The sequence below is a fragment of the Trichosurus vulpecula genome, chromosome 7, assembly GCF_011100635.1.
Source record: "Trichosurus vulpecula isolate mTriVul1 chromosome 7, mTriVul1.pri, whole genome shotgun sequence".
NCBI classification, from domain to species: domain Eukaryota; kingdom Metazoa; phylum Chordata; class Mammalia; order Diprotodontia; family Phalangeridae; genus Trichosurus; species Trichosurus vulpecula.
The window spans coordinates 52,176,723-52,204,218 of record NC_050579.1 but is presented as its reverse complement, the minus strand read 5'-3'; the positions used below and the strand labels follow the sequence as shown (position 1 = coordinate 52,204,218).

General features: G+C 43.9%; 1 protein-coding gene across 1 annotated transcript in view; it reads left to right on the top strand.

The window, feature by feature from the left end:
* The first annotated feature begins 270 nt into the window (after positions 1 to 270).
* Positions 271 to 27,496, top strand: part of PTGFRN (prostaglandin F2 receptor inhibitor) — an 86,734-nt gene continuing 59,508 nt past the window's right edge. Inside the window, 1 exon segment of the mRNA XM_036768861.1 lies at positions 271 to 626. Coding sequence (XP_036624756.1) covers positions 578 to 626 — 49 coding nt within the window. The 5' untranslated portion in view covers positions 271 to 577.

Genomic DNA, 27,496 nt, shown 5'->3' with positions numbered 1-27,496 from the left:
AGAATCCTGGGCATTTCCCAACTTTTAAAGGTCGGAGGAGGTTTGGCACGGGGGCACAAGGGTGGGGGTCTGGAAGTTCTCCTCCCCTTTAAGCGGGCAGCACCCATAGATCCCCAGAGCGCCGCGCTTCCTCCCCGTTACCTGAAGTGGGGAGGGGCTTGGGAAAGTTTGTGTTTGTTGCTGGCAAAGCGCCGGATGGGAGGCGCGGGCGGGCGGGCTGGCAGGCGCTGCGGTTCTTTCGTTTTGCTTTCGGGAAGCGGTCGGGGCTGCACACTGTAGCCGCGGCCAGCCCTAGCTGCCAAAGAAAAGGAAGGAAGGAAGGAAGAGGTGAAAGAGGGAGAGAGAGAAGGAATACACGGCCGCTCTTGCGCGCCAATTGAAGGGTCTCGGTCGGGGAAGCCCTTCGGCGGGAGCAGGCGCAGGAGTGGAGTCGGCGCGGGGCGGGCGCACCGCCCCCCTTCCCCCGGGTGCAGGAGCGCTGACTCCGGAGCTGCGGGAGCAGGAGGCAGAGGAGAGGCGAGGCGAGGCGAGGCGGAGGAGAAAGGGAAGGGGAGTTTCTCCCGCGCCGCCAGCCAGCATGGGCCACTCGGGGGAGAGGCCGCTGCTGCTGGCGCTCCTGACCCTCGGTGAGTCCGGGCTGGGGGCCCGAGCCGAATTGGGGGGAGAGGGGCGTGATGCCAGACGCGGGAGGGCTGCGAGCCGGGGGCCCCGCGACGGTGGGAGGGAGCGGAGAGGATGGGCTGACTGAGGGGGTGTCCCTCCCCCCAGCGTGCGGCCTGGGCCAGCCCAAGGCTCCGGCCCCCACCCCCACCCCCGACCCCCGCCCCTGCCCGGTTCCCGGGACAGCCTTGGGCTGGGGGCCCTCGAGAAGCCGAGCGGAGCCTGGCCGGGCTTGGGGGTGCCCGCCCACTTAACCGGCGTTTTGTCCAGCGCTTGACCGCCGGGATCCGGGGGAGCCCTTTGGTTGGGGGCGGGGAGGGCAGTGATAGCTAGCCGTTCGTGCTGCGGTAACCCCCTTGCCCCCAGCCCAGCTTCAGGCTTGGAATCCACCCGATGCCCAGCCAGAAGGCCAAGCCCTCCCGTGCCCAGATCCAGATCCAGGGCTCGACTGTGGGGGGGAGTGGCGGCTGCCTGCCTGGGCTGCTCCAGCTCTACCTGTTGGCAGGCGGGGGAGCCAGGAGGCTGCTTCCTTCACCTTGAACGCCTCAGCCGGGAGGCTGGCTGACCGCCCGTCCGCCCCAGAACCCTGGTCCCCTGCTCCAAAGCAGAAATGTTCCCCTTTGATCTGCAGACTCAGTAACCCCCAGCTCCCCGCTCCAAAACCCCACAATAACCGTGCACCACGGCACAAAGCCTGGGTTTGCTTTCAGGAAAGAGCCACCCCACAAACTTTCCCCTTTAAAGGTGACCGATCGGGGCGTGCCGGAGCAGCGGCTTTCCTATCGTGGTGCACTTTCTCCTTGCTTTGTTCAAGTGGTGGGTGACTGGATCTCCTGCCTGGGGCTTCCCTTAACTTTTACTTGTTACTGGAGCAGCTGCTGCCTCTCTAACTGAAGGGCCATTGAAAGAGCCCGAGGGCACTGGTTTCTCAACTATTTACCAACAACCCTGCCTCCCCCCACACCCCCCTTCTGCCCTCTACCGTTTCTACCCGAATCCCTTCCATTTCTACAGTCCAGTCTTCAAACTCCTGCAGTTTCTTTCTCTAATTTGCATACATCATAGGCATGGACACATGGGCATGGGTTACTGCCAAAGTCTGAGCCTATCAGATGCTTGGGGACTCCTGGACGTAAGTCACCGAGCATTTATTATGGGCTTCCCGTGTACAAGGTCACTTTGCTAAGCACTAGGGATACAAACAAAGGCAAAAACCATGGAAAACTAGTCTTGGGCAGTGATGATTGAACATCTGGCTTCTCGTTTGAGTTTGGGAAAGAATATTAGATTTGGAATCTCAAAACGTAGGTTGAAATGCTGTATTTTCTAACCCTCAGGCAAGTCAATACCCTTCTCCTCAGTTGCCTATCTGTAAAATGAAGGGGTTGGACTCTTTAAGGCCCCTTCCAGCTTTAAAACCTCTGGTCCCATGTACAGGGCTGAGCCAGAGCTGTTCAGCCAGCCCAGTGATTTCCTCTGTGGATGGGGCCTGGACCAACTTAGCCCCAGATGCATATCCTTGCTGTAGGGCTTCTGGGCGGCTTAAAAGCCAGTGACTCCCTGTGGATTCCCCTCCTGACTCACAGAGCCTGTTTTTAACTCCCACCACCAAAGCTGAGTGTGTGTCTCCCCTTTAGCTGCCCCTCCCTTCTCAGTAGCACAGGCCTGGTGCCAAAATGAGGTTAAAATGAGAGAGTGAGAGGGGTAGGATGGAAGCTGCAGCTCAGTTTCCCCCCCTTTCACATCTCCTTGAGCCTTCTAAGGCCTTCCCTGAGGAAACTCATCCAATCACATGGTTTCAGTTACCACCTATATGTAGAACACCCCCAGATTGCCCCCTCTAGCTTTCATCTCTCCTCTCTCTTCCAAACCTCTATCACAACAGAAACGTCAATCAACTCTCTTGATTCAATTGGACATTTATTGCCTCCTATGTGCTCATTGTTTCCGATACAACACTGTTGAATCCTTGCCCTCAGGAAGCTGGCATTCTCTTGGTGGTAGAGGTGTGGGGTATACACAATACATAGGAATTGTACATAGGAAATAAAGTAAAAGAAAATAAATTTCAAGAAAGATTGCTAACAATTGAGGTCATTGGGAAAGGCTTCATGTAGGAGATACCTGAGGTGTTCTTTGAAGGAAGTTAGGGAGGGCATTCCAGACATGGGAGCCACTTGAACAAAGACACAGTCAGAGGCAGGAGATGAAATGTCATTTCTAGGCAACACCAAAGGAGAGTATGTGAGGGTAGTAATATGAAATAGGAAATAAACTGGAACGGTAGGTGGGAGCCAGATTGGGAAGGGCTTTAAAAGCTAGAGTCAGTGGAGAGTTGATGGAAGATTTTTGAGTAGGGGAGTGACATAGTGACCTTAGGTAGCTGTGTGGAGGGTGGATTGAAGGGGGAGGGAGACTAGAAGCAGGAAGACTCATTAGGAGATTGTTACTGTGGAGGGCACCACCACCATCCCAGTCTGGTAGGCTCCCAGCCTAGGTGTTATCCTGATCTCTTCCCCCAATACTGTATCCAACCAGCTGCCAAGCGCTGTCAATTCTGACTTCATACTATCTCTCATTTATGCCCCCTTCTTTCCTCATACTCTCATTACCTGCGTACAGTCCTCAGCACATCATGCATGAACTATTGCTATTAGCCAACTCCTGGTTGGTGTCCCTGGATCACGTCTTTTCCCTACTCCAGTCCATTGTCCACTCAGTTATTGAAGTGATCTTCCTAAAGTACACATCTAACCATATCACTTCCCTATTCAGTAAACTTCAGTCACTTCCAGGATCAACTGTAAAATCCTCTTGTCATTCAAAGCCCTTCATAACCTGCCCCCTCCTCCTTTTCCAATCCTCTTACACCTTACTCCATTTCACATACTATGAGCCAGTAACACTGACCTCGTTTCTGTTCCTTAAACAAGATGCTCCATCTGCCAACCCTGTGCTTTCATTTGTTGTTGTTGTTCAGTTGTTTCCATTGTCTCTGACTCTTCTTGACCCCATTTGGGGTTTACTTGGCAAAGATACTTGGTGTAATTTGCTGTTTCCTTCTCCAGCTCATTTTACAGATGAGGAAACTGAGGCAAACAAGGTTAAGTGACTTGTCCGGGGTCACACAGCCAGTAAGTGTCTGAAGCTGGATTTGAACGTGGGTTCTCCTGACTCCCCCATTAGACTGTGAACTTCCTGAGGGAAGGGGCTATCTTTTACCTTTCTTTGTATCTTCAGGACTTAACACAGGGCCTGACACATAGTAGGTAGATAATAAATACTTTTTGATTTGACTGACTTGACTTGAAAAGTCCAGGCCAGTGGTGGTGAGGACCTGAACTACACTATAGGAGATATATATATATATATATATATATATATATATATATATATATATATATATATATATATATATACACACATATATATATATGTATATGGTACCAAGTTTACAAATTTCATGTGAATTGGAATCATTCTCTCTCTTAGTTCTCCTGCCTATCTGACCTTTCCCCCTCGGTATCCTTTGCTAAATCCTCTTCTTCTACCTGTTCACTAAGTATAGGCATCAGCCAAGGCTCTGTCCCAGGAGTAGCGAGAAGGCGACCGATGTCAAAGATATTGTGGAGGCCAGTCCACAAGACTTGGCTAGTGATGGAATGGAGGTGGGGGGGAAGGGGAAGGAAGAAGAATGAAGCATGAATCCAAGGCCATAAACTGGGGGCCTACAACGATGGTGGAGCCTTCAATAGAAGTTCAGAAGTTTGAGAGAGGACTTTGTCTGGGGGAACATTACCAATGCTTATTTTGGTCATTTTGAGTTGGTGATGCTACATCCAGTTGGTGATATCTTCCAAACTTGGTGATGCAGGGTCAAAGTTCAGCTGGTATATAGGTTGGGGAATTGTTTGCATAGATGCGATCCTTAAACCCCTGGAGCCTGTTGAGGTTTGCCAGAGAAAAGTATAGGAATGAGAAGGAGGTCTAAGACAGCCTTTGGGAGACACTGATACCTAACAGGTCAGAGGAAAATGTTTATTCAGCAGAAGATACTGAAAAGGACCCTTCAGACAAGTAGGAGGAAAGCCAAGAGAGCAGGGATTTGGATGCACCACCTAAAGTTTACCAATTGGCCTCCATATAGTTGGCATTGAGGTCTCACCTCCATCGGTAAAAACTGCCCAGAATGGAAGGATTTTGGAGTGTTTCTGGTAGGTCTATGCAAATAATGTCCAACAGTGGTAATGGAGAAGCCAACGGAGAGAGGCCCTTGTTTGGTATCTATAAGTCAAGGACTAGGGAAGAAGTGGTAGGGGAAACAGATTTCTGTTACCTTCACAATCCCCAGCAATGTCCTGAGAGTAATTGGACAGTTCTGCTTCATCTCCAATTGGCCTTTAGAACATTCTTACTTTTCCCTCCTGCCTCCCTCTCACAAAGGCATCTGAGAACCTAGAAGCCCAATGATGCTATCCCTGTACCTCTTCTCCCCTAACACACACACACATACACACACACACACTGTCTCTCTCTCTCTGTCTCTCTCACACTCTCTGTCTCGGTCTCTCTTACTCTCTCACTGCCTCTCTCTGATCTGTCTCTGTCTCTCTCACACACTCTCTCTCTGTCTTGTTCTCTCCCACACATACACACACTCCCACACTCCCATTCGAGTGCTAGATGTGGTGTGATAGAGACTTGCATATGAACCCCTAATCAGCAAATAGCTTTGTGACTCTGGGCAAATCATTAAAGCTTTCTGAGTCTCAGTTTCCTCATTAGTAAAATGGGAATAATGATAGCACCTAGCTGGCAGGGCTGTTACTGGGATCAAAGATAATGTACGTTAGGCAGCATTGCATAAATGTGAGTTGCCGTAATTATTGTCGTATTGCTACTTGAAATTTAATTTTTTAAAATATGTTCGTCAAAGTTAATGTAATATAAATAGAGCTTTGAACTTAGAGTGAATTTGAGTATCCGCTTCACCATTTACTGGTTGCCGTCACATTGGGTGAGGCACTCACCCAGATGGCTTGGGAGGTTCAGCGATTTCAGCTGAGGTTGTTTCCACATCTGTAAAAAGATGTTGTCTACCTCAGGGGACTGTTGTGAGCATCAATTGAGGTAATGTATGTAAAAGGCTTTGGAAACCTAAGGCTCCGTAGACAGGTAAGCTATTATTGTTTTTTCTTCTCTTCCACCACCCCCTGCCCCAATTTTCCAGTACTCCATTCTTCAATTCGACTCAATTGAAGCTTCCGTCTTCAATTCAACAGATATTTACTGAGCACTTACTGCATTCAGAATAGTTTGGAGAGGTTGCAAAGATGAATAAAATATGGTCTCTGCAACGAAGGAACATACAGTCTAGTCGAGGGGGATAAAACAGGAGTGCATTTTAACACCCATCACCGTATAAATTCCGTGAGAGCTAGAAATAAAATTCTCTGGTAGTTCAGAGGAAGTAATAATCCTAATCGTCCAATTCATAGCACACTTTCAGGTTTGCATAAGACTTCGCATTCATTCTCTTGTTTGAGCCCTAGGAGGCAGGTGCTATGAGTCTCCGTGGCAAAATGGAGGGTTCGAGAAATGAAGTGACTTACCTATGGCCACATAGTGAGGATCATTGGTGGTGTTTGAACCCAGTTTGTAAGCAGAGAGGTTAAGATGTGGAAAGGGCCTTAGAGACCAGCTAGTCCAACCTTGTCCTTTTAGTGGTGAAGAAATTAAGTCCTAAAGAGGTAAAATGATTTGTCTAAGGTCACACAGATATTAAGGAACAGAACTGGAATTTGAACCCAGATTTCTCTGCTTCCAAGTGTAGCATTCTATCTACTAGGCACATTTGGGGAGATCCTTCAATCTTGGTCTTTTTCCTCTATCTTTCACTTTGAAACCAGTTCACCATATCCTTTAAATCTCCCTCTTTCTTTCCATTTCCAGCAGCTTTTACCCAAATGGAAGTCTGAGCCCACACCAGCATGCCTGACACTACCTTCTGCTTGGTTTGACCCTAGCCTCTCTTCTAAGCTCTTTTTCTCCATCCCAACAGGTAGCGTATTCCCAAAGTATCATTTTGATAGCATCTTTGCTTTGTGGCTTTCAGGCTCTCAAATCCTGTCTAAATGCCTTGCATGTTGCTTTAGAACCAACAGTAACTTTCCCTTCTTTCTATTCACAGTCACCTCATTTTCCTCTTCACCCCACTTTAGGCTTTTCCCACCTTAGGCCAGACAAGCCCACTTGCCATTCCTCGTGTGTGTATTATTCTAACCTATAGGTCCCCCAAGTCACTTAATCTCTCTATGTCTCAGTTTCTTCATCTATAAAATAGGAGAAGGGAATAGACTTGGTGACCTCTAAGGTTACTGCCAACTCTAAATCTATGATTCTATAATCCGTTCCTTTCCCTCCCCTACTAATCCATGTTTTCATGTTTTTCCTTCAGAACTTATCCCCACATTCTAACCCTGCCAGGATAGATTGACTTGAGTTCGTAAAAGCATAGAATTAGAGCTGGAAGGATACTTAAAGTTCATTTAGTGTAGTTACTTCATTTTGCAGATGAGAAACTGAGGCCCAGAGAGGCTAAGATCAAGGTCATACAGATAGTGAATGGGAGAGCTGTGATTCCAACCCAGGTCTTATTGATACCATTGTCCCACAGTGTCTCCTTCCCCTCGTGCTCAGGTAGATAGTTCCATGTGGCATGTTTGCCCATGTTTGTGGCATTCTGTTTATTTCAGTCATCTCCCGTGATGTTACAGGCTTTTTGTGGACCCAGATCCTCCTTCTTTATCCTTCCCATGTAGCACTTAGCCCAAGGCTCTGTGTATGCTGGGCACTAACAAAATGGTGATGGCAACCATTGCCTCCATACTGCACTCTTGCTATTTGAGCATGGGTTCGGGATGGAGAAGTTGGTCAGAAAGTGATCTCGGCTTTGATATTGAGTAGAGTAAGAATGGAAAGGCCTAGGCTCAATGCACACAGTAAGTGCTTAATAAATGCTCATTAACTGACTGGGCAAGACTAGATTCAGGAGTTTATGCTCTGAGTAACACCAGAGAGACAACATGGCATTCCTCCAACCACACAGTGGGTTCACAAACACCTGCTTTGAGAAACATGGGGTCTTGAGTGTTAACAAAAATGTAACTTCCAAAAAAGCAGTAGTGGGGATGGGGGGAAAGTGGCTTGAAAGCCAGTGGTGAATCCATTCAGCTTATCTATCTTTGAAGTGCTGTGGCCTTCAGAGGTTCCCTGCTACTAATTTTAGCCTCATTATCAGAACTCCTGTATCTGCCAAACTGATTAATGCCTCGTCTAACTATAATTATTCTTATTAGAGCCTGCTGAATAGGAATTCTGGATGTCAGTGATCATTCTTTTTAGAAGGCAGCTGGATGGTCCACATTCATTTGGCCATTTAAAAAAAGTTGAACAGCTAAGCTGATTATTTATCATAGATTTCCTGTACTTTTTATATATTGTTTTTGTGCGGTATCATTAAGGGGTATGTGAGTGTCTCATACTTTAGTCCTTTAAAAGAGACTTTTATTCAAGATAGAGAGATGGAGTAGGGGGGAAAACTGCCTGAGCAACTCATGTATATGAAATTTAATTGTACTTGTTTCTTCAAGATAAAGTGGAATGTAGCAGTTTGATCCAACAAACACTTACACACTGCCTGCCATGAGCAAAGCAATGGGGATAAAAATATATAACGGAAAATAGTACCTGCCCTCAAGAAGCTTACGTTCTATTGTGGGGGATGACAACATGTATACATATACTTATACACATGATAATCCGAGGAGGGTGCAGAGAATACTCACAACTCCTTGGCTTCTTGGTTTGTTGAAATATGCTAAAATTCTTCCAAATTTACCTTAGAGTAGATGGTATGCCCTAGTTGGCCAATGGACTGTGATAGTACTTAGAATTTTACTTACTGATTGTGATCTTTTAGAGAGACTTCCAGACTAGAAGTATGTCAAGAGATAATGACTGTTTATTCATGTGTCTTCTTAGAGTTGGTTTTTCAACATTTCTCCCAAAGTGCCCCTCACTAGGTCAAGTGGTTACCAAGTGGCATGCTTCACGTTTAAGGACCTTGTTTGGGGACTTTAATCAGATCTGCCTTATAAATTTGAAAGCTGCTGCAGAGTGGGAGCACTTATTTCAGTTATGCTTGACATAGGTACACAGTTTGCTTTAGATGGCATACTGTATCTAGCCAGCCTCGGCCGGGCTTCATTTGATGCCCTGGCCATCTTGATATCCCTCCTGACTGATGTGGATGACCTTTTCTTCATTCCTGTTCCCCACCCTCATCCCTGATCCTTTCCAGGTCTAGGAGTATAATAAAATCAGTACTGCCATTCCTAGGGGAAAGGGTGTGTCAGTTTGTTCCCCTAAAGCTCCACAGACCATTCTTGGGACGTTTTAAATCCAAACACTCTTCCTGGTCACCACTCCGCTCTAACCGCTGCTTCCCCAATGGAATGTAAACCTAGACTATCTCGCTTTTATATTTGTCACCCTAGTGCTTAGCACATGGTAAGCTCTTAATAAATGTGTTTTTATTCATTCATTTGGAGGTAGATGGCCAATTAATCGTGCAAGGATGGATTCTCATTGGGGCTATTTTTATTATTAAAGCCCACCTGAAATGCTGCTTTCTCATTGAAGTCCTTCCCTGACCCCTTGTACCTCCCAGAGTATTTCATGAACGCTTTACTGCATTTATCATGTAATATCATGTATTATAGTTATCCAGGTTTGTGTCTTATCTCCTTACCAGGCTGTGAGTACCATAAAAGCAGAGAATGGGTCTTGTTGGAACTTTGACTCTGGCCGTGGTTGGCCAGTCAGTTATGCTAGGATGGACTGGCATTTGGGGTAATCTAGTGGGGAGAATAAAATAGGAATACATTTGAATGCCAGTCAGTATATAAATTGCCACAAAAGATATGGAAACAGTCTTCTGGCATAATACTTTAATAATAATAACAATTCCCAGTGCTCTGCACACTGTAGGTCACTAAGAAGTGTCTATTGAATCTCTGAATGCCCTTAGGCCTCTTTCTAGCCCTGGGGGGCGGGGCAGGGTGAGACGGTAGGCACCTTCACTTTAGGAACTCCCAGTTCTCCTTAGGATCATAGATTTAGAGCTAGAAGAAACCTAGAAACCCTAGAGGTCAACTAGTCAACCCCCAAATTTTACAAATGAGGAAACTGAGGCACAGGGAGGTTTAATGACTTTTCTAAAATATTAAGTGAGAGAAGCAGGATTACAATGCAGGTCATCTATCTCCAAAGCCATTGTTCTCACTCCACCATGCTGCCTGATTTAGGGTGATTCATGGCTAGTAAGTGATTTTATTGAGCAGTGACCATCCCGTAGGTCTAGGAACATCGTCATATTCTTAAGAGATGCCAAATGTTAGGTTGGAGGACTTTTTTCAGGAAGCTATGGTAGAACGTATATGTGCGTGTGTGTGTGTGTGTGTAACACACACACATATATGTATGTATATGTACAGTAGAGCTTAGGCTAGTGTCCTTGGGGGAGACTTTTTCCCTTGATCTTTGTAGGACCACCATTTTTTCCATCTAGAAGGTATCTTAACTTGTATTAGAAGCCATAGAAGCTAACTGTCTGGTGTGCTGGGAGGCATCTATATTTCCAAGCAAATACCTTGTAATCATCATACCTCCTGAACCAGCAAATTAGAATCTCTCTGCTGAAGAGTATTGCTGACACTTCTGTTACCAAGGCCTCTTTTGAGGGGTCACTCTGATCCACTGCTGATATCCCTTTTATTGATTCCTAGTCCAGGCAGATTTGTTGAAAGGAAATTGGTTGAGCAGATGCCAGCCCTCAATTTTTTGGAGTTGGATTATGGCTTACCAATTTCTTTGCCCCTTTTTTCTTCTGTGCCCATTTGGTTTTCCATCCCAGGATTATCAGGAGAGAGGATCATTTCTGAATAGTTCAGTTAAAGGTTTACAGTGTTGAGGTAAAACTGACCAACTAGAATGACTTTTAGGGGGTACACTCTATAGATTACATTTAACCATTATATATGTGTATACGTATATGTATTTCTATCACTGTATCTTTATATACACCTTTCCCTTCTTCACATGGATGGTTGCTAAAGAAGTTGTAAAGAAAATGTTTGTTGACTGACTGACCTGCGTTCAAATGCTGCCTCTGATACTTAGCCTTTTAATGCCCCAGACAGCAGAGTCTAGGGCAGCTAGGAGGCACAGTAAATAGCGCACCAGGCCTGGAGTGAGAAAGACCTGAGTTCAAATCCAGCCTCAGACACTAGCTCTGTGACGGTGGACAAGTTCCTTGTTTGCCTCAGTTTCCTCATCTATAAAATGAGCTGAAGAAGAAATGGCAAACCGTTTCAGTATCTTTGCCAAGGAAGCCTCACATGGGGTCAAGAAGAGTCAGGCACAACTGAAAAGGCTGAACAGCAGCAACTCTGTAACCCTGAGCAAATCTCTGAACCTCTCCCTGGGCTGTGTTTGCCTCTTCTTAAAAATGAAGAGATTGAGTTCAACGACCCCCTTGAGCTGGAACTTTTTATGGCTATGCTAACACCTGCTGTTTACAACATGGACGGCTTCTTCTTTGGCCGTGGTCCCAGCTTCCAAGGCTTGATCCCTGTCTGTAGCGGGTGCCTCTGCTCTTTCTCACCTGCCTGGCTCCTCTCCACTGCAGCTTGGTCGGTGCCACGGAGGGCCCTCCTACCTTGTTTTATTTAGCTTCCATGATCAAAGTTATTCTGGTACATTACACCCATTTCCTTTGTTGGGAAATCATAGAGTTTCTCCTAAGAGTCTTGATGTTTTCTCATCCTTACCTTACCAAGGTAGCGCTACAGAAGGGGAGGTAAAGTCAGGGCTGTGTAGGAAAGTAGCTAAAACAGTCATGAAGAATCTTCTTTCTCTGCCCGGCTCTAGGAGCAGAGGATGGGAGTCATTGAGAGGAAGCCTCAGGCTCAGTGTAGGGGAAAGATTCTTAATCCAAATTGTCCCAAAGGGGAATGGGATGTTTCAGGAAGGTAGTGAGTTGCCCCACCCTGAAAGATCATAGAATGATGGTTGCAGAGCTGGAAAGATCTTCAGGCCCAGCATGACTTACTTATTGGGAGCTAGTGCAGAAGGAATTCCTGTAATACCGAGATGGGTTGGACTGGGTGACCTCTGTTTGTCATCCCTTCTGACCCTAAAATTCTGGATTTTTTTGCAGATTGTGGTTGATGATTCAGACCTTAAACAAGCCTAGGCTTAAATAAGGATAACAAGTACTGCAAATATTTGTTAAGTATCAGCTGCAGGCCATCCACTGGAGGAGATACAAAGCTTAAATGATAATAGCTAGCATTTACACAGAGCTTTTAAGGTTTACAAAACACTTTACAAATATCTTATTTTATCCTCACTGGGACCATGGGAAGAAGGTGCTATTATTATCTCCATTTTATAGATGAGGAAACTGGGGCAGAGGTTAAATGACTTACTCAGGGTCACACAGCTAGTAAGTGTTTGAGGTAGTATTTGAACTCAGGTCTTCCTAACTCTAGATCCAACATATTATCCATTGAGCCACCTAGTTGCCTCCTAAGAAAAGAATAAGAAAAACTTCTAAGAAAAGAGCAAATAGTCTGGTAATAGTCTTGTTAGACTAACTAATACACAGCAGCACACAATAAGACATCGAAGAGATGCAAAAGAAAGGATGAGGTTGGGGAGGGGGTTGGCATTAGCAACTGGGAGGATTAAAGATAAAATCTTCCCATCCCTTTTAAAAATGCTCTTGTCACCAAATCCTGAACCTGATATCCCATGTCCCTTTGTCTTGTGTCCCCTGTAAAATGGAAGCTCATTGAGGGCAAGCACTTTTGTTTGTTTATGGTCAGCGCCTGGCACATACAATAATAAACTCTTAATTCACTCAAATTCAACCTGGGAATTGGCTGACTCCACTGTCTTTATTCTGGAAGATATTAGGGACAAAGGAAACCAGAGTTTAAAGACTCAGGCTTCCTTTGTTGTGTCAGAGCATGAGCACCATACTCTGAGAGCTGGGAGAGTCCAAACGGAGCCCTTCCTTAATGAGATGTGTGTTTGGAGGAGGGAGTCAGTAGGGAAGGTAGTTCTGTGTCCATGAAGGGAGGCATGTCAGTGTTGGGTGGAATCGCCGCCTAGAAAACCACATACATATACACAGTTTTCCCATCATACCCCAAAGCTGATGGTAGGAACCTTAACAAAGATCGTCTCTAATTCTGTACTTTGTAAGTGACCTAAATGTATCATCATATCTATCTGGCCCTCCTTGAGTATTTAATAAGGCTAGCCTCACGGCAGCCTTGTGGCAACCTGCAGGGGCTGCTATTGCTGCCACTTCTGGTGCTAACAGTAATGCCTCACCTTCCCTCGCTTGCCCTGTATCATCCTGGCACCGTGGAGGCGTACAAAGAGTCCTGCAGGAGCAGATTCCGTACAGAGCAGGGAGGATGGGTGGTGATTTGTGCAGTTATTGCATCCTGAATGTGCTAGAAGAGAATATTGCTTGATTTGGTACCTGTCCAGTAGGCTGGCTTAGCTTATGCTGCACAAGGAAAAAAAAAGTCTCTCTTGGCACAGGTGTTCATTTTCCATTTTCTGAGTGCTGGCATGTTTAAAGGTTTACTTATTTATTAGCAGATGATGCAGTCCATCATTTTGAATCGAGGAATCTATAAAGAGAGTTTAAAGTCAAAAACACAGTGTCTAGTACTGTGCCTTGCACATAGTAGGCACACAGTAAATATTTGCTGAGTTAAGTATTCACACAGCTACAGTACTCAGATGGGAGTGAATCTTTTTATTCCTATTACTGTGCTCAAGGCAAAAACATATTCTTAATCTTTTCCCCTCCTCTTCAGCCTCCTGGTTTTCGTTATTATCAGTCCTTAGGGAAAATTGTCAAGGTAGAGGACACCACATTAGGCCTTCTGGGAAATTACAAAGGAAGTAGGAAAAGAGTCCATCCTAGAAACATAGCAGTGTATAGACACATAGTCATGAGTGCTACAGGGTGGGGCCCCTGAGACCAGAACAATGGGAGCCAGCTGGAATTATGCTAGAAAGCTTTTGTGGCCCAAGTGCTTTTTGAGCTATGTTTTAAGGACCCCCCCTCCAAAAAAAAATCCAACCCACCCATGTGGTCTGTCATAGAGAAGAGAAGGCTATCTCAGTGGACAACCCTGGCTAGCCCTGGCCCACAGAAGTAGGAATAGTTGAACTGTGTCTGGACTGTGTGCTTTTTGGTGATTAGCTGATGTAAGCTGGGAAAGCCAGAGAAGTCCAAGAGAAAGAAAAATTAATTATAAGGCTCAGGTCTCATGGGGCATAAATATTAATTAATATCTGAGGATGGGTGATTGGATCAAGAGGAAAAAAGGGGAGAGAGATGCTGGAATCCATTCAAGAGGATGTTGGTGCTTTGCAGAGCAACCTGAGCCCATGTAGATGTCCTGCAAAGGCCCGTGGGGGGAAGTACAGGATGTTATACTGGGATATTAATGTAAGGAGAAAGCTGCTAATCCTATTTTTATTTGTCTTTTATTGGAGAATAGCTCATGAAACAATTGCTGATGTTCCCCTGTCAGGCAGTTTAGAGGAACATTTCTTCAAAGGGCTAGCAACTGATAATCCAGATAGGTTTTAGAGGAAGGATGGGGATTTTTGGTTGGTTTCCAGTGGAAACAAGGTTTACGTAATTATGTTGCCTGTTCATCTCCGAGTCCCACCTTAATAACTCTTTGTCCCACAAGCTAATTTCAACCAAAAGAGAAGTTTGGGTCCACAGCTTAGTAACGTGCTTTATGACTTAGTAATGTGCTGATCGTGACTGAAGGAACCAAGGTTCCCAATGATTTCTCCCACCATTTTCCCCAGTACGTTTTGTAGCATGGACCCCTGTAGACTGTGCAGTTTACCAAACTAGCTGCCTGTGGATGGAGACAGCCCCTTTGTGTCCGACAATAGCTCATTGGCTAACACTGGGGTAAGTTTAACCAACAAGACTAAAAGCAGATGGGAGACTTGTGTATTGTTTTCAGAGCATAAACCTCGGATAACACCAAAATCAAGCAAGTTCAGGGATTGATAAAAAAAAATAATTGCAAAAGTTCAGCACTTAAAATACAATCATGATAGACCATTGGGCACACAGGCTGATAATATCCACTTATTACTCCCCATCCCATCGGCTGAACTTTAGGGGTTCTGAACCTAGGGTCTGGGAACTTCTTTTTTTTTAAATGATAATTGTATTTCAATAGAATTGTTTTCCTTTGTAATCCTATGTATTCTATACATAGGATTTCAATTCATTATTTTGATAAGGTGTCCATAAGCTTCCCCAGACTGCCATAGGGGGCCATGACACAAAAAAAGATTACCGAACTCTGTGAGAACCTTACCCTCATTTAAGATGTACTCTATCTGTGTCTTGAATCTTGTTATTTACCTGTTGCGTGTCCCAGTAGAATGGAAGAACCTTGAAGGCAGGGATCGCTTCCATTTTTCTTAATGTCTCCAGTGCTTAGCTGTGCCTGGCACATAGCTAGTGCTTAATAAATGCTGTTGACTTTCTGAATGGACGGTTTTGAAGATCATGGTTCTGATTGCCTCTCAGATCAAATACAAACTTCAGCTGGATGTCCTGAATATTCCCTCCCACCTCTGTGTTCCTGCTGTTCCCTCTGACTAGCAGCTAGCCCTCTCTTTCCATTTCAGTCTCCCAAGCACAGCTCAAAACTCCTCTCCGTGAAGTCTTTCCCAATTCCTACCCCATACCCTTAGTCCTTGCACATACCCTACATATGATATTTCTGTTTGCTTATATATTGTATTGGCAGTGTTCCCAGCTGTTTTTATTTTGTCATGAGAGGCAGCAGGATATAATGAGGGGAACAGTGGGTTTGGAGTTGGCATCACAGATGGAGAGCCTTCTAGTTCAATCCTCATCATTTTATGGAGGAATAAACTGAGTCCCAGGTGAATCGAATGACTTGTCCAAGGTCACACAGGACTGTGGTGATCCATAGTTTGTATCTGGCTCATAGGATCAGATTTAGATTTGGAAGGGATGTTAGAGACCATTGGGTTCAACCCCCTCTCCATTGTACACATTGCAAAAGTTAGGTAAATGAATTTAAGGAACTTGTCCAAGGTGATGCAAATGGAAAGTGTCTGAGGCAGGATTTGAATTTGGGTCTTTTTGACCCATTGTGCTACCTCCCCACTCTCTAGGTCATTCTCCAACTCCAACTTTCTTTCCGCCACCATGCCGTCTCTCTGGGTCCATCTCAGTTTTTCAAGTCATTTCTCCTTTCTGGGCCTCAATTTACTTATCTGGAAAACGAGAGATTTGGACAGAATTAAATCAATAACATTCTATGTGTATTATGCATCCACAAGCGGATCCTACATAAGCTTTCCAAGATGAGAGATGGTATCTATTATCTTTGTGTCCAGCACATAATAAGAAAGCTACTGGTTAGTTCATTGAGAAGGAGCAGGTTGAGAGAGTGAAGAAGAGGCAGTGTGGTCCAGTGGGGCGGGGGCAAGATTAGGAGCCAAAGGATCTGGTTTTGAATTTTCTCCCTGATATTTTCTTCCTGTGTAACCTCCAGCAAATCCCTTAACCTCTCTGGGACACATTGTCTTATCTGTAAAATGAGGTGATTGGATTGAACAATCCTTCACATCCCTTCCAGCCCTCCATTTTTGATCCTAAGAAAGGGATGGAGTTAGAGCATAGAAAAAGAAGGGCTAAGAAGATTTGCCTTGTCACTTATATGGATTTTCTAATTCTGTCTCTTGGCATTCCATACGGAGGGAGAATGTAACTCATCTTTCCACCTTCTTCTCTTGCCCAGGAGTTATGGAGGCCCCAAGGCATCTTCTTATTGCTTTCCTCTCTCAGACCCAGTTTCTTCTTTTAATTTCCTCTCTTCACTGCCTCCTAAATTCTCCTTGGTCCTTTACCAGGCTTCCTAGTTCCAGCATTTGTCTTTTTGGGAGCAGGTTTAATCCATACTGTAGAATATCCACTTGTTACTCAGTGTCCTTAGACAGGTCCTTGCCCTTGTCCCAGGAATTTGTATGGACAATCAATGCCAAAGCCAGGCAGTCAGAGGGCCCTTTGTGCAGTATGAGTCTCTAATTCTCTCAACAACAAGAAGCATCTTTTGAATGGATGCTCTGTGCCAGGTGTTAGGCTAGGCCCTAGGGATACATTGACCTTCTTCCTGCTTTTAAGGAGTTTACAATCCAGCTAGGGAAGAGATAGCACATGCTACCTCCTTGTTTTGTTTTGTTTTTTGTTTGTTTTTTAATGAATGTGTCCTGAAATATTAAATGAGGGATAGAAACAATCAGTGCTCCAAGAGTACAGAGATGGGGAGTGAAATCACTGTGGGCTGGAGGAAAAAAGAGAAGGGTGCCAATGAAGGATGTATGATGATTCTCATCTCCCCATCTCTCCTCTTCTTTCTTCACCTGATTATATCTGCCTAAGTATTTTAAAAGGTAGTAGTGCCATGTCTAGAATAGAAACCATTCAGCGGCAGCCAAAGCTTATAAGTAGTTGGCTTTCTATAGATTTAAAGCAGAAGCGTTAATGAACCCGATGTTGCTATTCTGGGGCTGTGGGATAATGAGATTGTATCACTTGACAGAAGTGTTGAGAACCATCCTACCAGAATGATGTTGTGGGTCTCAGCTGAGTTAACTATCCAGAGTTCATTTTGGATAATGTTCTTGGCAAGGAGCTTTTTTTGAACATTTCCTTGAGAATTGGGGGCAGGAAGGTGTTTTCCTGAGGTAAACAAGATTGCGTAGTTCTCAGCTGGTTGCAATAGTAAGAGCTCGGATGGAGCTACCTTTCCCGCCATCGTTTACCTTCCCTGGAATCCTCTGATTTCTTCATTGAGTTGGTGCTTGGTTTTTTTCATTGACGGATTCCCTGTCTCATTAATGTTACCTGGCACTGTGCTGTGCACACAATGACACCTTACTGAATGAATGCGTGTTGAAAGAGGGAAGTTCAGGAGTCAGCACCATTCAAGTTGGGACTCTTAATTGGTAAATAAACTCAGACTCTTTTGTTTGCGGTTCACTTGCATGCAACATTGAATAACAGGGTGGCAGCCAGATAGGCTCTGCTGTGCTGCTTAGGTGGGCCCATAGATGTAGACACCAGAAAGCAGCATCCTTAGCCCTGGATGTCACCTCCGGGGCTAAGCCATGCCTGTCAGTGCCGTGTTTAAGCCTAATGTAACAGATCAGACAGACAGCTGACATTTAAATAACACTTTGAAGTTTGCAAAGTACCTTACTGTATCTGATTTCATCCTCACAACACCCCCATGAGGTAGGGTCTATTATTATCCCGATTTTACAGATGAGTACACTGAGGCTTAAAGGGAGGGGATTCAGTAAGATGACTTGCCCACGATAACTCAGCTAATAGGTATCAAAGCAAGCCTTGAACTCATCTTCCTGACTCATACTTGTAGCCCTCCAGAGAGAAAAAAAGGGATATAGTAGAATGGGAAAACAAAGAAGAAAAAAAAAACCAGGCATGAGCAGTGGAGAGTGGAAGGTGGCTGCCAACAGTTAGTTTAGCACCAGCTCTTGCCTTAGGTTGCCTCCAAAAGCACCGCTAATGATTTAGAGTCATTTTTACCAAAGCCTTCCCAAAGAGTTTGTATAGGACAAGGCTGAACTGGGGACCCAGTGCACAAGGGACTTGGTGACCATCTGGAGCATTGAATCTAAGCACGGAGAGTACTGAAAGTGACAAAGTAATGAGGACTCCTACCAAGATGGAAGTCAATGAGTCAGTCAAGTTACCCCACCCCACATAAAGTAACCAGAAGATGCTGCATGCTGATTTCAATCCGAAGTATGAACAAGACCGAGACTTCACTATTAAGTCAATTGTTCTGAGGCTTTAGGCTCAGTGAAGTCTTTGATCAATTTAGCCGTCCTTTAGTTTAGAGCTGTTGAATAAAGTGAAATGACCCCACACAGGATGTATGTTTGGATTGGGTGAGGAGACTAGTCATACCCTGTGGGTTCAGTATGAAAAAGACCAATTTCTAGTATGTAGCAGCCAAGCCCCAGAGAAGGAATCACTTGGGGGGAAGATGAGAGAAGAAACCTGGCTTTGAACTCAACCTTAGTCTTGATATCTGTCTCTCTCCACCCCCGGCCTCTAGTGGAGAAGGACCTTATGAAACTGAAAGGATAGGCTGGACCCAGTGAGGAAAGGTAGATTCAAGAAACCTAGCAGAAAACCTGGGGGGCCATACATAATGACCCCTAGGAGTTACAAGATTTCTTAGACATTTTTGTTCTACATGCCCTTTTAGCCTAAACCCACATTCCCCCGGACTGTGTGTGTAACGATGGGAGAGTGTGTTACAGACAGGATGGTGGTGGAGGGGAAGGTTTTGTACTTATTGTTCTCACTATGCTCCCAACTAAGAATTGACTGAGTGACTGATAATCAACGGATCATCAAGGGGGAAAGCACATGGGTGGAAGCTTATGAGTTATAGCATTAGGAAACTATTTCCTACCCCATCTAGGTTATTTCTAGAATCCATAGAGGAAGAAATAACAGAATACAGAACACAGTGGATGCTGCATGCAGGTACAAGTGGGGAGCTGTCAGAGTTAGCCCAGGCCAGGCCATATGTGATGTGTCCTTTGTGGATCTGTCTTTCCTCCACTCCTTTTGACTTCTGGTATGTGACCAGAGAATTGCTTTTTCAGAACTAGATGGTAGTTATTAAGCTAGCTATTCCATCTATTAATAAATATTTATTTAGTACCCACATTGTTCAAATGCCATATGAACGTTTGCCTGAAAGACTGTTTTCTGAAGAACTTGCAGAAGGCAGGTGCTCACATGGACATCAGAAGAAGAGATACTAGGACACTGTATCAACAATCCAGCTAGCAGCTTCTGTGGGGGTGTAAGATCCACCAACAACCAGCACCCAGAAAGCTGCCAACACAGGTCTTTTTGATCTGCTTTACTTAAGGAAAGCAACGTTAAGGGGTTAACCACCTTACTTTAATCCAGCATACAAATAACATCCACCTAATTCAGGGGAAAAAGCCAGCACCCTGAATTACAGACCAAATACAATTCATAATTATCAACATCTGGGTGTACAACCAGGGAGCTCATTATAACAGCTGGCCCAGAGTCACACACCACTCCTACTGTGGCTCAGAGCTCCAAGCGAGAATGCTAAACTTTGCGCTTATGTATCCTGTTCAGGGCCACTTATATATCCTGACCTCACCCAGGCTGGGTGTGGAAAAGTTTCCCACCCCCAATATCACATCAGATACAAATCAATGGCTCTCAATTGTCTCAGTGCTGAGAAATACAAAAACATCCCACTTTATCTGCCCCATTCAAACAAAGGCCTGAATCATTAAAGGTCAACAGCAAAAAGTCCCACCTTAATTACTATTACAGACACTCTCAAGGTCTCTCTGAACAACTTTGGAATCAACTGTGAGACATGGGAGACACTGGCACAAGACTACCCAGCATGCCATGCCTACATCAAAGAAGGTGCTGTGCTCTGTGAGCAAAGCAGACTTGAAGTAGCTCAAAAGAAATGTGAGATGTGCAAATTTAGAGACATCTCCATCTCAAATGTTCATATGGAATCTATGTGACCAACATATAGTAGAGCCTTCTGAGCTCCTATTGGTCTGATCAGTTACGGTTAGACGCGTTGTACATTGATGATGACGTAACGGTCATTTTGGTTCTCTTTGATTATGAAGGACAACAACTGAGTGCCCACAATTTATAAGTATTATATTAGATGTTTCGGGGGTACATGGTAGGCATGATCCTTGACTCCATGCACCTTGAAGTCTTAAATGTGAAAGGGACCTGAAAAGGTCATCTGATCCACCCTTCATTACCAAGCAGGACATAAGCATATGGCTGGTTATCCTTTTCTTAACATTTTACACAAATTTCATTGCTTGGGTGCCATCTCCTCCCACATCTTTCCTCTGACTTCTCTGTGTGATGGGTAGAGGTATTGCCAGGATTCTTGGGTGAAACAGAATCTCAGTTTATGAACCATAATCTCATTGGCCACAGAAGAGATTAAAATATAAAAGTCATCAACAACTTCAGCTCTTTCATTAATTCCCTGTTGAATTTGCCAGATGTTTTATTATCCACTCATCTGTAAAATGGATGTGTTGGCTATTATGGTGGTTTTATTAATGATCCAACTTAGATATTGCTATTTAGGTGATAAGAAGAAACAAGGTTCAAGTTCCTCTATGTTCCTAGAAGTCACCCTTCCCCATTACTTCATGCCCAAGCTCAATAGAGGGAGTGCCTCATGTAACCTGACCTCCTGGGAGAATAATAAACTTTGTCATTATCTCAGGGACACACCTTGGACCTTGTCATCACTCAGAACTGTTCTTCCGCAAAGGATCTCAAACCCTGAAATTTCCTTCTCTGACCACAATCTTTCTTACCATTCTCACCTACTCCTGTTGTACCTTCTTCTTGCCTTCGTTAAATCTTCTGGCTAATTCACCTCTCCTCCTCTGTTTCCCCAATTTGTCAATTTTCTGCCTTCTGTTCCCTTAAGAATCTTCTGTGCCACTTTCCCCTCCCCCTTGTTGTCCTATGGGCAGCCATTTCAACTCTGCCTTCCTTAGTGTCTCTTGGCTGCTTCATTTTCCCCTCGCTTATTCCCACTATGAATTGTCCTTGCTGTGCTCCTGGGCTGCTGAATGTTGATCTAAAGCATAAACAAAACCAAAAACAAAACCCTAATCTGGGCTCACAAGAGACTACCGTCAGTGGATATTTGATAACTTCAGCAAGACCCGTACTGCTCCTCATCACAATGCTACTCTAATATATGATGAACCCAAAGATCCAAGCATCTGGAACCAAAAAAAAATCATTATTTGATAAAAACTGGAAAAACAGTATGGCGGAAACTAGGTATAGACCAACATCTCATACTGTATACCAAGAAAAGGTCAAAATGAGTACACGTAAGCTCCACAAACTTTTTGTTAATGATCCATGTTGATTTCCTTATTACCCTACACTTTAAAGTCCTCACCTCTATCCTTTGTCTCTTTCATTTGACCTCACTTCCAACCTTAATTGAGGTAGAGGCTATCCAACATGAGAACTCTCAACTTCCTCTCTTCCTCAACATTTCTCTGATTCTTCATTCATCTTTCTTCTTTCCCTATTGCCTTAGGAAGAAGTTTCCCTTCTTCTCTCCAAAACTCACCTTTCTCTTGTACTTTTGATCCTCATCCCTTCCTATGTCCTTCAGAACCTTGTTCTTTCAAGTCAGCCCGTCTCTTTCTTGTATCTTCAGTCTTTTACTCTCCACTTCCTCCTTCCTAGCTGCCTACACATGTACTCAAGTCTCTCCTATAAGGAAAAACCCTTTCTCAATCCTGGTACCCCATTGAAATACTGACCCGTTGCTTTCTTTTTGCTGATGAACTTTCTGGAAAGAATCGTCTGCCTTCATTCCCGTTGCTTCTTTACCACTCACTCCTGTACCCCTTGCCTTCTTCCCAACCAGATAACTTTTTACTGAAATTGTTCTCTTGAAGGTCATTGCTGCCTAACCAGTCATCAAGGCCGGTGGGCTTTAATCAATTCTCATCCTTTCTGACTGGCCCGCTTCGTTAGACGTTGCTGACCACGTCGTCCTCCTTGAAACTCTTTCCTCCCCTGGGCAATAGCATTCTCCTGTTTCTCCTACCTCTCTGGTCTCCTGTTCTCAATCTTCTTCAGCCTTCCAAATATAAATGTTCCTCAGGGTTTTGTTCTTGGCCCTCTTCTCTCCTTATACTCTATCCCTTAACAATCTCATTTATTAATCAGCCAGTAAACATTTATTGAGTACTGTGTGCCAGGCACTGTCTTAATTGCTAGGGATTTAAAAAAAAAAAAAGCAAAACCATTTCCTATCTATCCTTAGACCAACTTCTCTTGAGTTCAGGACTCAAATTTCTCGCTGCCTGTTGGATAACTCTACCTGGATGTCCCACCAACATCTTAAACTCTGTGTCTAAAATGAATTTGATTTCCCTCTGGGCTTCTGTCCTGCCTCCCCGTCACAAAAAAAAAAAATTATCAAGAAAAATCCCAGTTCTTACCTACTTCTCTATTTTTATTTATGCTGTCACCATCCTCCTAGTCACCCACTCTGGAAATCTTGACTTCATATTTGATTCTTCCCTTTTCTTTGACCCTCACATCTGATCAGTTGCTAAAATACATTGAGACTATTTCAAAAATGCCTCTGGTGGAGTGTTCCCCTTAATTTTCTCATTTTTCCCATCTAAGTTCAAGTCCTCTCTATTTTATTTGTTACTTGAATCATTGCAGTACAATATCCCTTCCTTTTAGTCTCTCTTCTTCCTTATCACTTCTATATATTGCTGTCAGATTAATCTTCCTAAAGCCCATTTCTGATCTGGTAATTCTCATATGTCAGAATCTTCAGGGCTCTCCATTGCCTGCAGAATTACCTTCAGACTCAGTTGCCTGGCATTCAGAGTTGATGGTTGATCTCTTTCTAACTTTCTTTTTCAGTCTTATCTCCCCTTGATTTCCTATGCATTATCCTTTAGCCAAACTATATTACTTCAGGAAGATAACTCATGCTTTTCTACCTCTGTGCTTTTGCTTGTACTGTTCCCTCTGCCTGGAACTCCCTTCTCTCCCCCATCTTTACCTGTTGAAATCCTTCTGTTCTTTGTGTCCCAGCTCAAAGGTTCCTTGAAGCCTTCCTTCATTCATCTCTAGCCAGAGGCCTCTCTGCCTTGCATAAAGACATAAAGACATCAGATATGTAGATGACAGTGAGCTTGGGTGGGGGTGGGGAGGGCTAGCTAGTGCACTTAATTACTTGGGTTAGGATCCAGAAAGGGTCCTGGATCATAACAGCCTAGAATGCTAGGTTGAGTCTCATAAGATGAAAATTAGTAGGGATAAATGTATAGATTTATACTTGGATTCAGAAAATCAACTTTGAAATACAGGATAGGGGAGGCATAGTTATCAGTTTGTTGTGGGGAAAAACACCTGGTGATTTTAATGGACTATAAACTCAACATGAATCAGTAATGCAATATCACAACCAAAAAAGGCTAGTGTGATCTTGGTCTGCAGTGAGAGAGGCACGATTTCTAGCAATAAGGTGGTGACAGCCCCTCTGTGCTGTACCCTGGACAGACCACATATGAAGTCCTGTGTTCAGTTCTGGCCGTCACAGTTTAAGAAAGACATAGATAGCTGAAGTATCTGTCCAAAAGAGGGCAATCAGGATGGTGAAGTGCCTTGAGTCTGTATGAAGGTCACTTGAAGGAATTAAGAATGTTCTGTCTGGAGAAGAGGAGACTGAGGGGAGTTGTGATAGCATGTTCAAAATTTTTTTTGCAGGGTGGAGAGGCTAGAGCTTGAAAGAACTTCAGAAGCCACCTAGATTTAACCCCTCATTTTACAGATGAGGAATCTGAGGCAAACAGGGTTAAGTGACTCTCCCAGGGTCACACAGCTAGTAAGTGGCTGAGAATGGATTTGAACTCAGGAAGAGGAGTCCCCCTGACTCCAGACCTGGTGTTCTGTGCGCTATGGTGCCACCTAGCTACCCCACAACTTTTGTACCACTCTAATTGTTAGAAAGTTTTTACTAATATTGAGGTAAAATCTGCCTTTTTGCAGATTAGCAGTATTAATAGATTGATTAATAGTAATAGATCATAGAATTTTTTTCCCTAAGACTGGGAGATGGAGATGAGGAAATTGGATCTCCCTATTTCACCTAGGCTAGGATGGTGCATCAGACCATTCACAAGTCTTATCCCAGTACCAATTGGTCTGCTCCATTTCCAACCTGGTTCCAACCAACAGGTTCACCTGTCTTTAGGCAGTCTGGTGGCCCACTGCATGGTGGACCTCATCATATCAGCCCCAGTCTTAGTGTGAACACCCAATTGTCATCAACACTATTTCAGGTTGGAGCTCCTAGTTCAAGAAATCCACCAGTCTCAGCCTCTCCAGTAGCAGGGATTCCAGGCACGCACTACCACACCTAGCTGTAGCATTGGGAGAGCATTGAATGGGAATAAAAAAGGAATACATCTTTTTCTCAGGTTCATGGTACCTTTATATAACATAGAATTTTTAAAAAAAAAATCATAGAATCTTAGAGATAATTCAGTTCTACATCTTCATTTTACCAAAGAGAAAACGAAGGCCTAGAGAGATGGAATGATCTGCCCAGATCACACAGCTTAGTTAGCAGAGCTAGGTTCCTTGACTTGTGCCACAGCACTCACTTCCTTTCCAGCCCATCTTTCTAATGCCAAAGAAAGAGCTCTAGATTAAGAGTTAAAAGGATGCTTAGTTCTGGATCTGCTGCTAGCTTGCTGTGTGATCTTAGGCAAGTCTCAGTCTCTCTTTGACCACTTCCTCTCCTGAGTTCCTTAGCGTTAGAGAACTGATGCTTTTTAGTGGTTACTATGTTCCACATCTCATTCTTTTCACACATCTTATCTTGTCTACCATGGATGTTTGTGAAGCCTCTTGAGGTCTGAGGTTTTCTCTTATTCATCTCCCTGTCCTCCTGTGGTTCCTCTTGCACAAAAGAAACAAAGTCAATCTTTTGGTAAGAAACTTAGTCATAACTCTAAGTGAAGTCTAAGCTGGACTTTTTTTTTCTGGATGGGCTGTGACATAATTGCTGGCACATATCTCAAATGATTCAGAAGAGGAAGATCAGCTTGCTGCTTGTATGGAGGGACTTAATGGGATAGTAAAACTAGAACGATGATTAAAAATGATTACAAAGAACTTGTGCGAGTACTCTATACTGAATAAGAGTAACATTGATGGTAGTAGAAATAAAAGCATAATTCTTAAGAAGAGGGTTAAGGAAGGCAGATGAATGAATTAGTATTCCTTGACTTCAAATGATTTTCCTTGTTTGCCGAGGCTGAGTATTGGGATTTTTATTGCATCAGTAGTTCTGTGTCTTAGAACAAGATGCCTAATACTTTTCCCTCCCAAGGACAAGGTTTATTGTTATTGTTCATTACTTTCAGCTGTGTCTGACTCTTCATGACCCCATTTGGGCTTTTCTTGGCAAAGATAATGGAGTAGTTTGCCATTTTCTTCTCCAGCTCATTTTACAAATGAGGAAACTGAGGCATACAGGGTTAAGTGACTTGCCCAGGGTCACACAGCTAATACATATCCTGGGGCAGATTTGAACGCAAGAAGAGGAGTCTCCTGACTCTAAGTCTTGTACTCTATCCACCATAGCACCAATCTAAGGACAAGGTTGGGAGTGGTTAATTACCTGATTATGCGTTCCAGAGATAGTGGAAATGGGGACTTCAGGCCATCTACTGACCTTTCTTAATTCTCAGTACTAGTAAACACAAGATCATAGATTTTCAACTGGAAGGAATCTGTGAGGTCATTGAGCCCAACCTCCTCATTTTACAGATGAGTAAATGAAAGCACAGAGAAATTACATGACTTGCCCAGGGTCACACAGCTAGTGAGTATCTCAGGCAGGATCTGAGTTCAGATCAAGCCTAGCATTATACTCTCTATGCCACCTCAGTGCTTCACCAGTATGAACATTCCCCAAATCACTGATATTTAGTTGAAGGGGACATATCTCTGTATTTACCTTTGGAGTTTAATCTACATGGGAATTCATGACAGTTCAGATAATAAAGCCAGTATGGAACACTGGACCCAGGAAACTCTCAGTCCTGTTACCATCTCTGGTGCTAGACCAGGTACAGCCTCTAACTTATGCTGAAGGTATCTAGAAACCCCATGTGCCTAAGTTTGCTCTATCAGCTGTTCCTGAAGGTTATTGATACCAAGGGAATTTCAGATTTTTTTCCTCCCAGTGTCTGCTTGCTTCAAGCTGTGTGCAAAGCCACATATACAGAGGAGGTTGGGATATTAACAAAACAGTTAAAAGCTTTGCCTCACTTTCCCTTGCCTTGCCTCCCTGCCCAGTGCCCCACCTAACCCGTTATTGTAGAGGACTTCAAAAGATTTCCCAGTAGAAATGAATGGTTAGAATTGGGAATTTGAGGCATCCTTATGAGCTACTTGCCTTTTATCATTACTTCTAGATTAGGGAGTCAGAAGGGACAATTAAAACACAGTAGTTTCATCATATTTTTGACATTAACTATAAAACATGCCAGGAAACCACTGCTTAAACATTTTATTATTAGATATAGCTCTCAAATTAAAAAACTGTCATGAGTCAAAGAAAATCATGTCCTGATTAGCCTCAGGAAAGTGCTCTGGAAGAGAAAATAGGTGAAAGGGGTGGGGTGAAGAGGGATAAATAATTGATAACTGAATCCCTCCCTTTTGGGTAAAGTCTGAAAGAATGAGTGTGTATTGGAGAATAACTGAGAAAAAAACAAAGCTTTCCCAAAGGGTACACTTAAGATTCTTTCTTTGTCAATCTTAGCAAACTGAGCATGTGGAATTCACTGATTGGAATGGACATTACTTGGTACAATTCTTAAACTTTGATGAAATGATTCTTGAAAGCATTTCTTCCTTATGGTACCCATTGTGGTGGTTTTTATCTCGTGAATAAGTGAATGAATGTAAAAGCATTTATTAAGGGCTTAGTAGGTGGCTTAGTGGAAAGAGTGT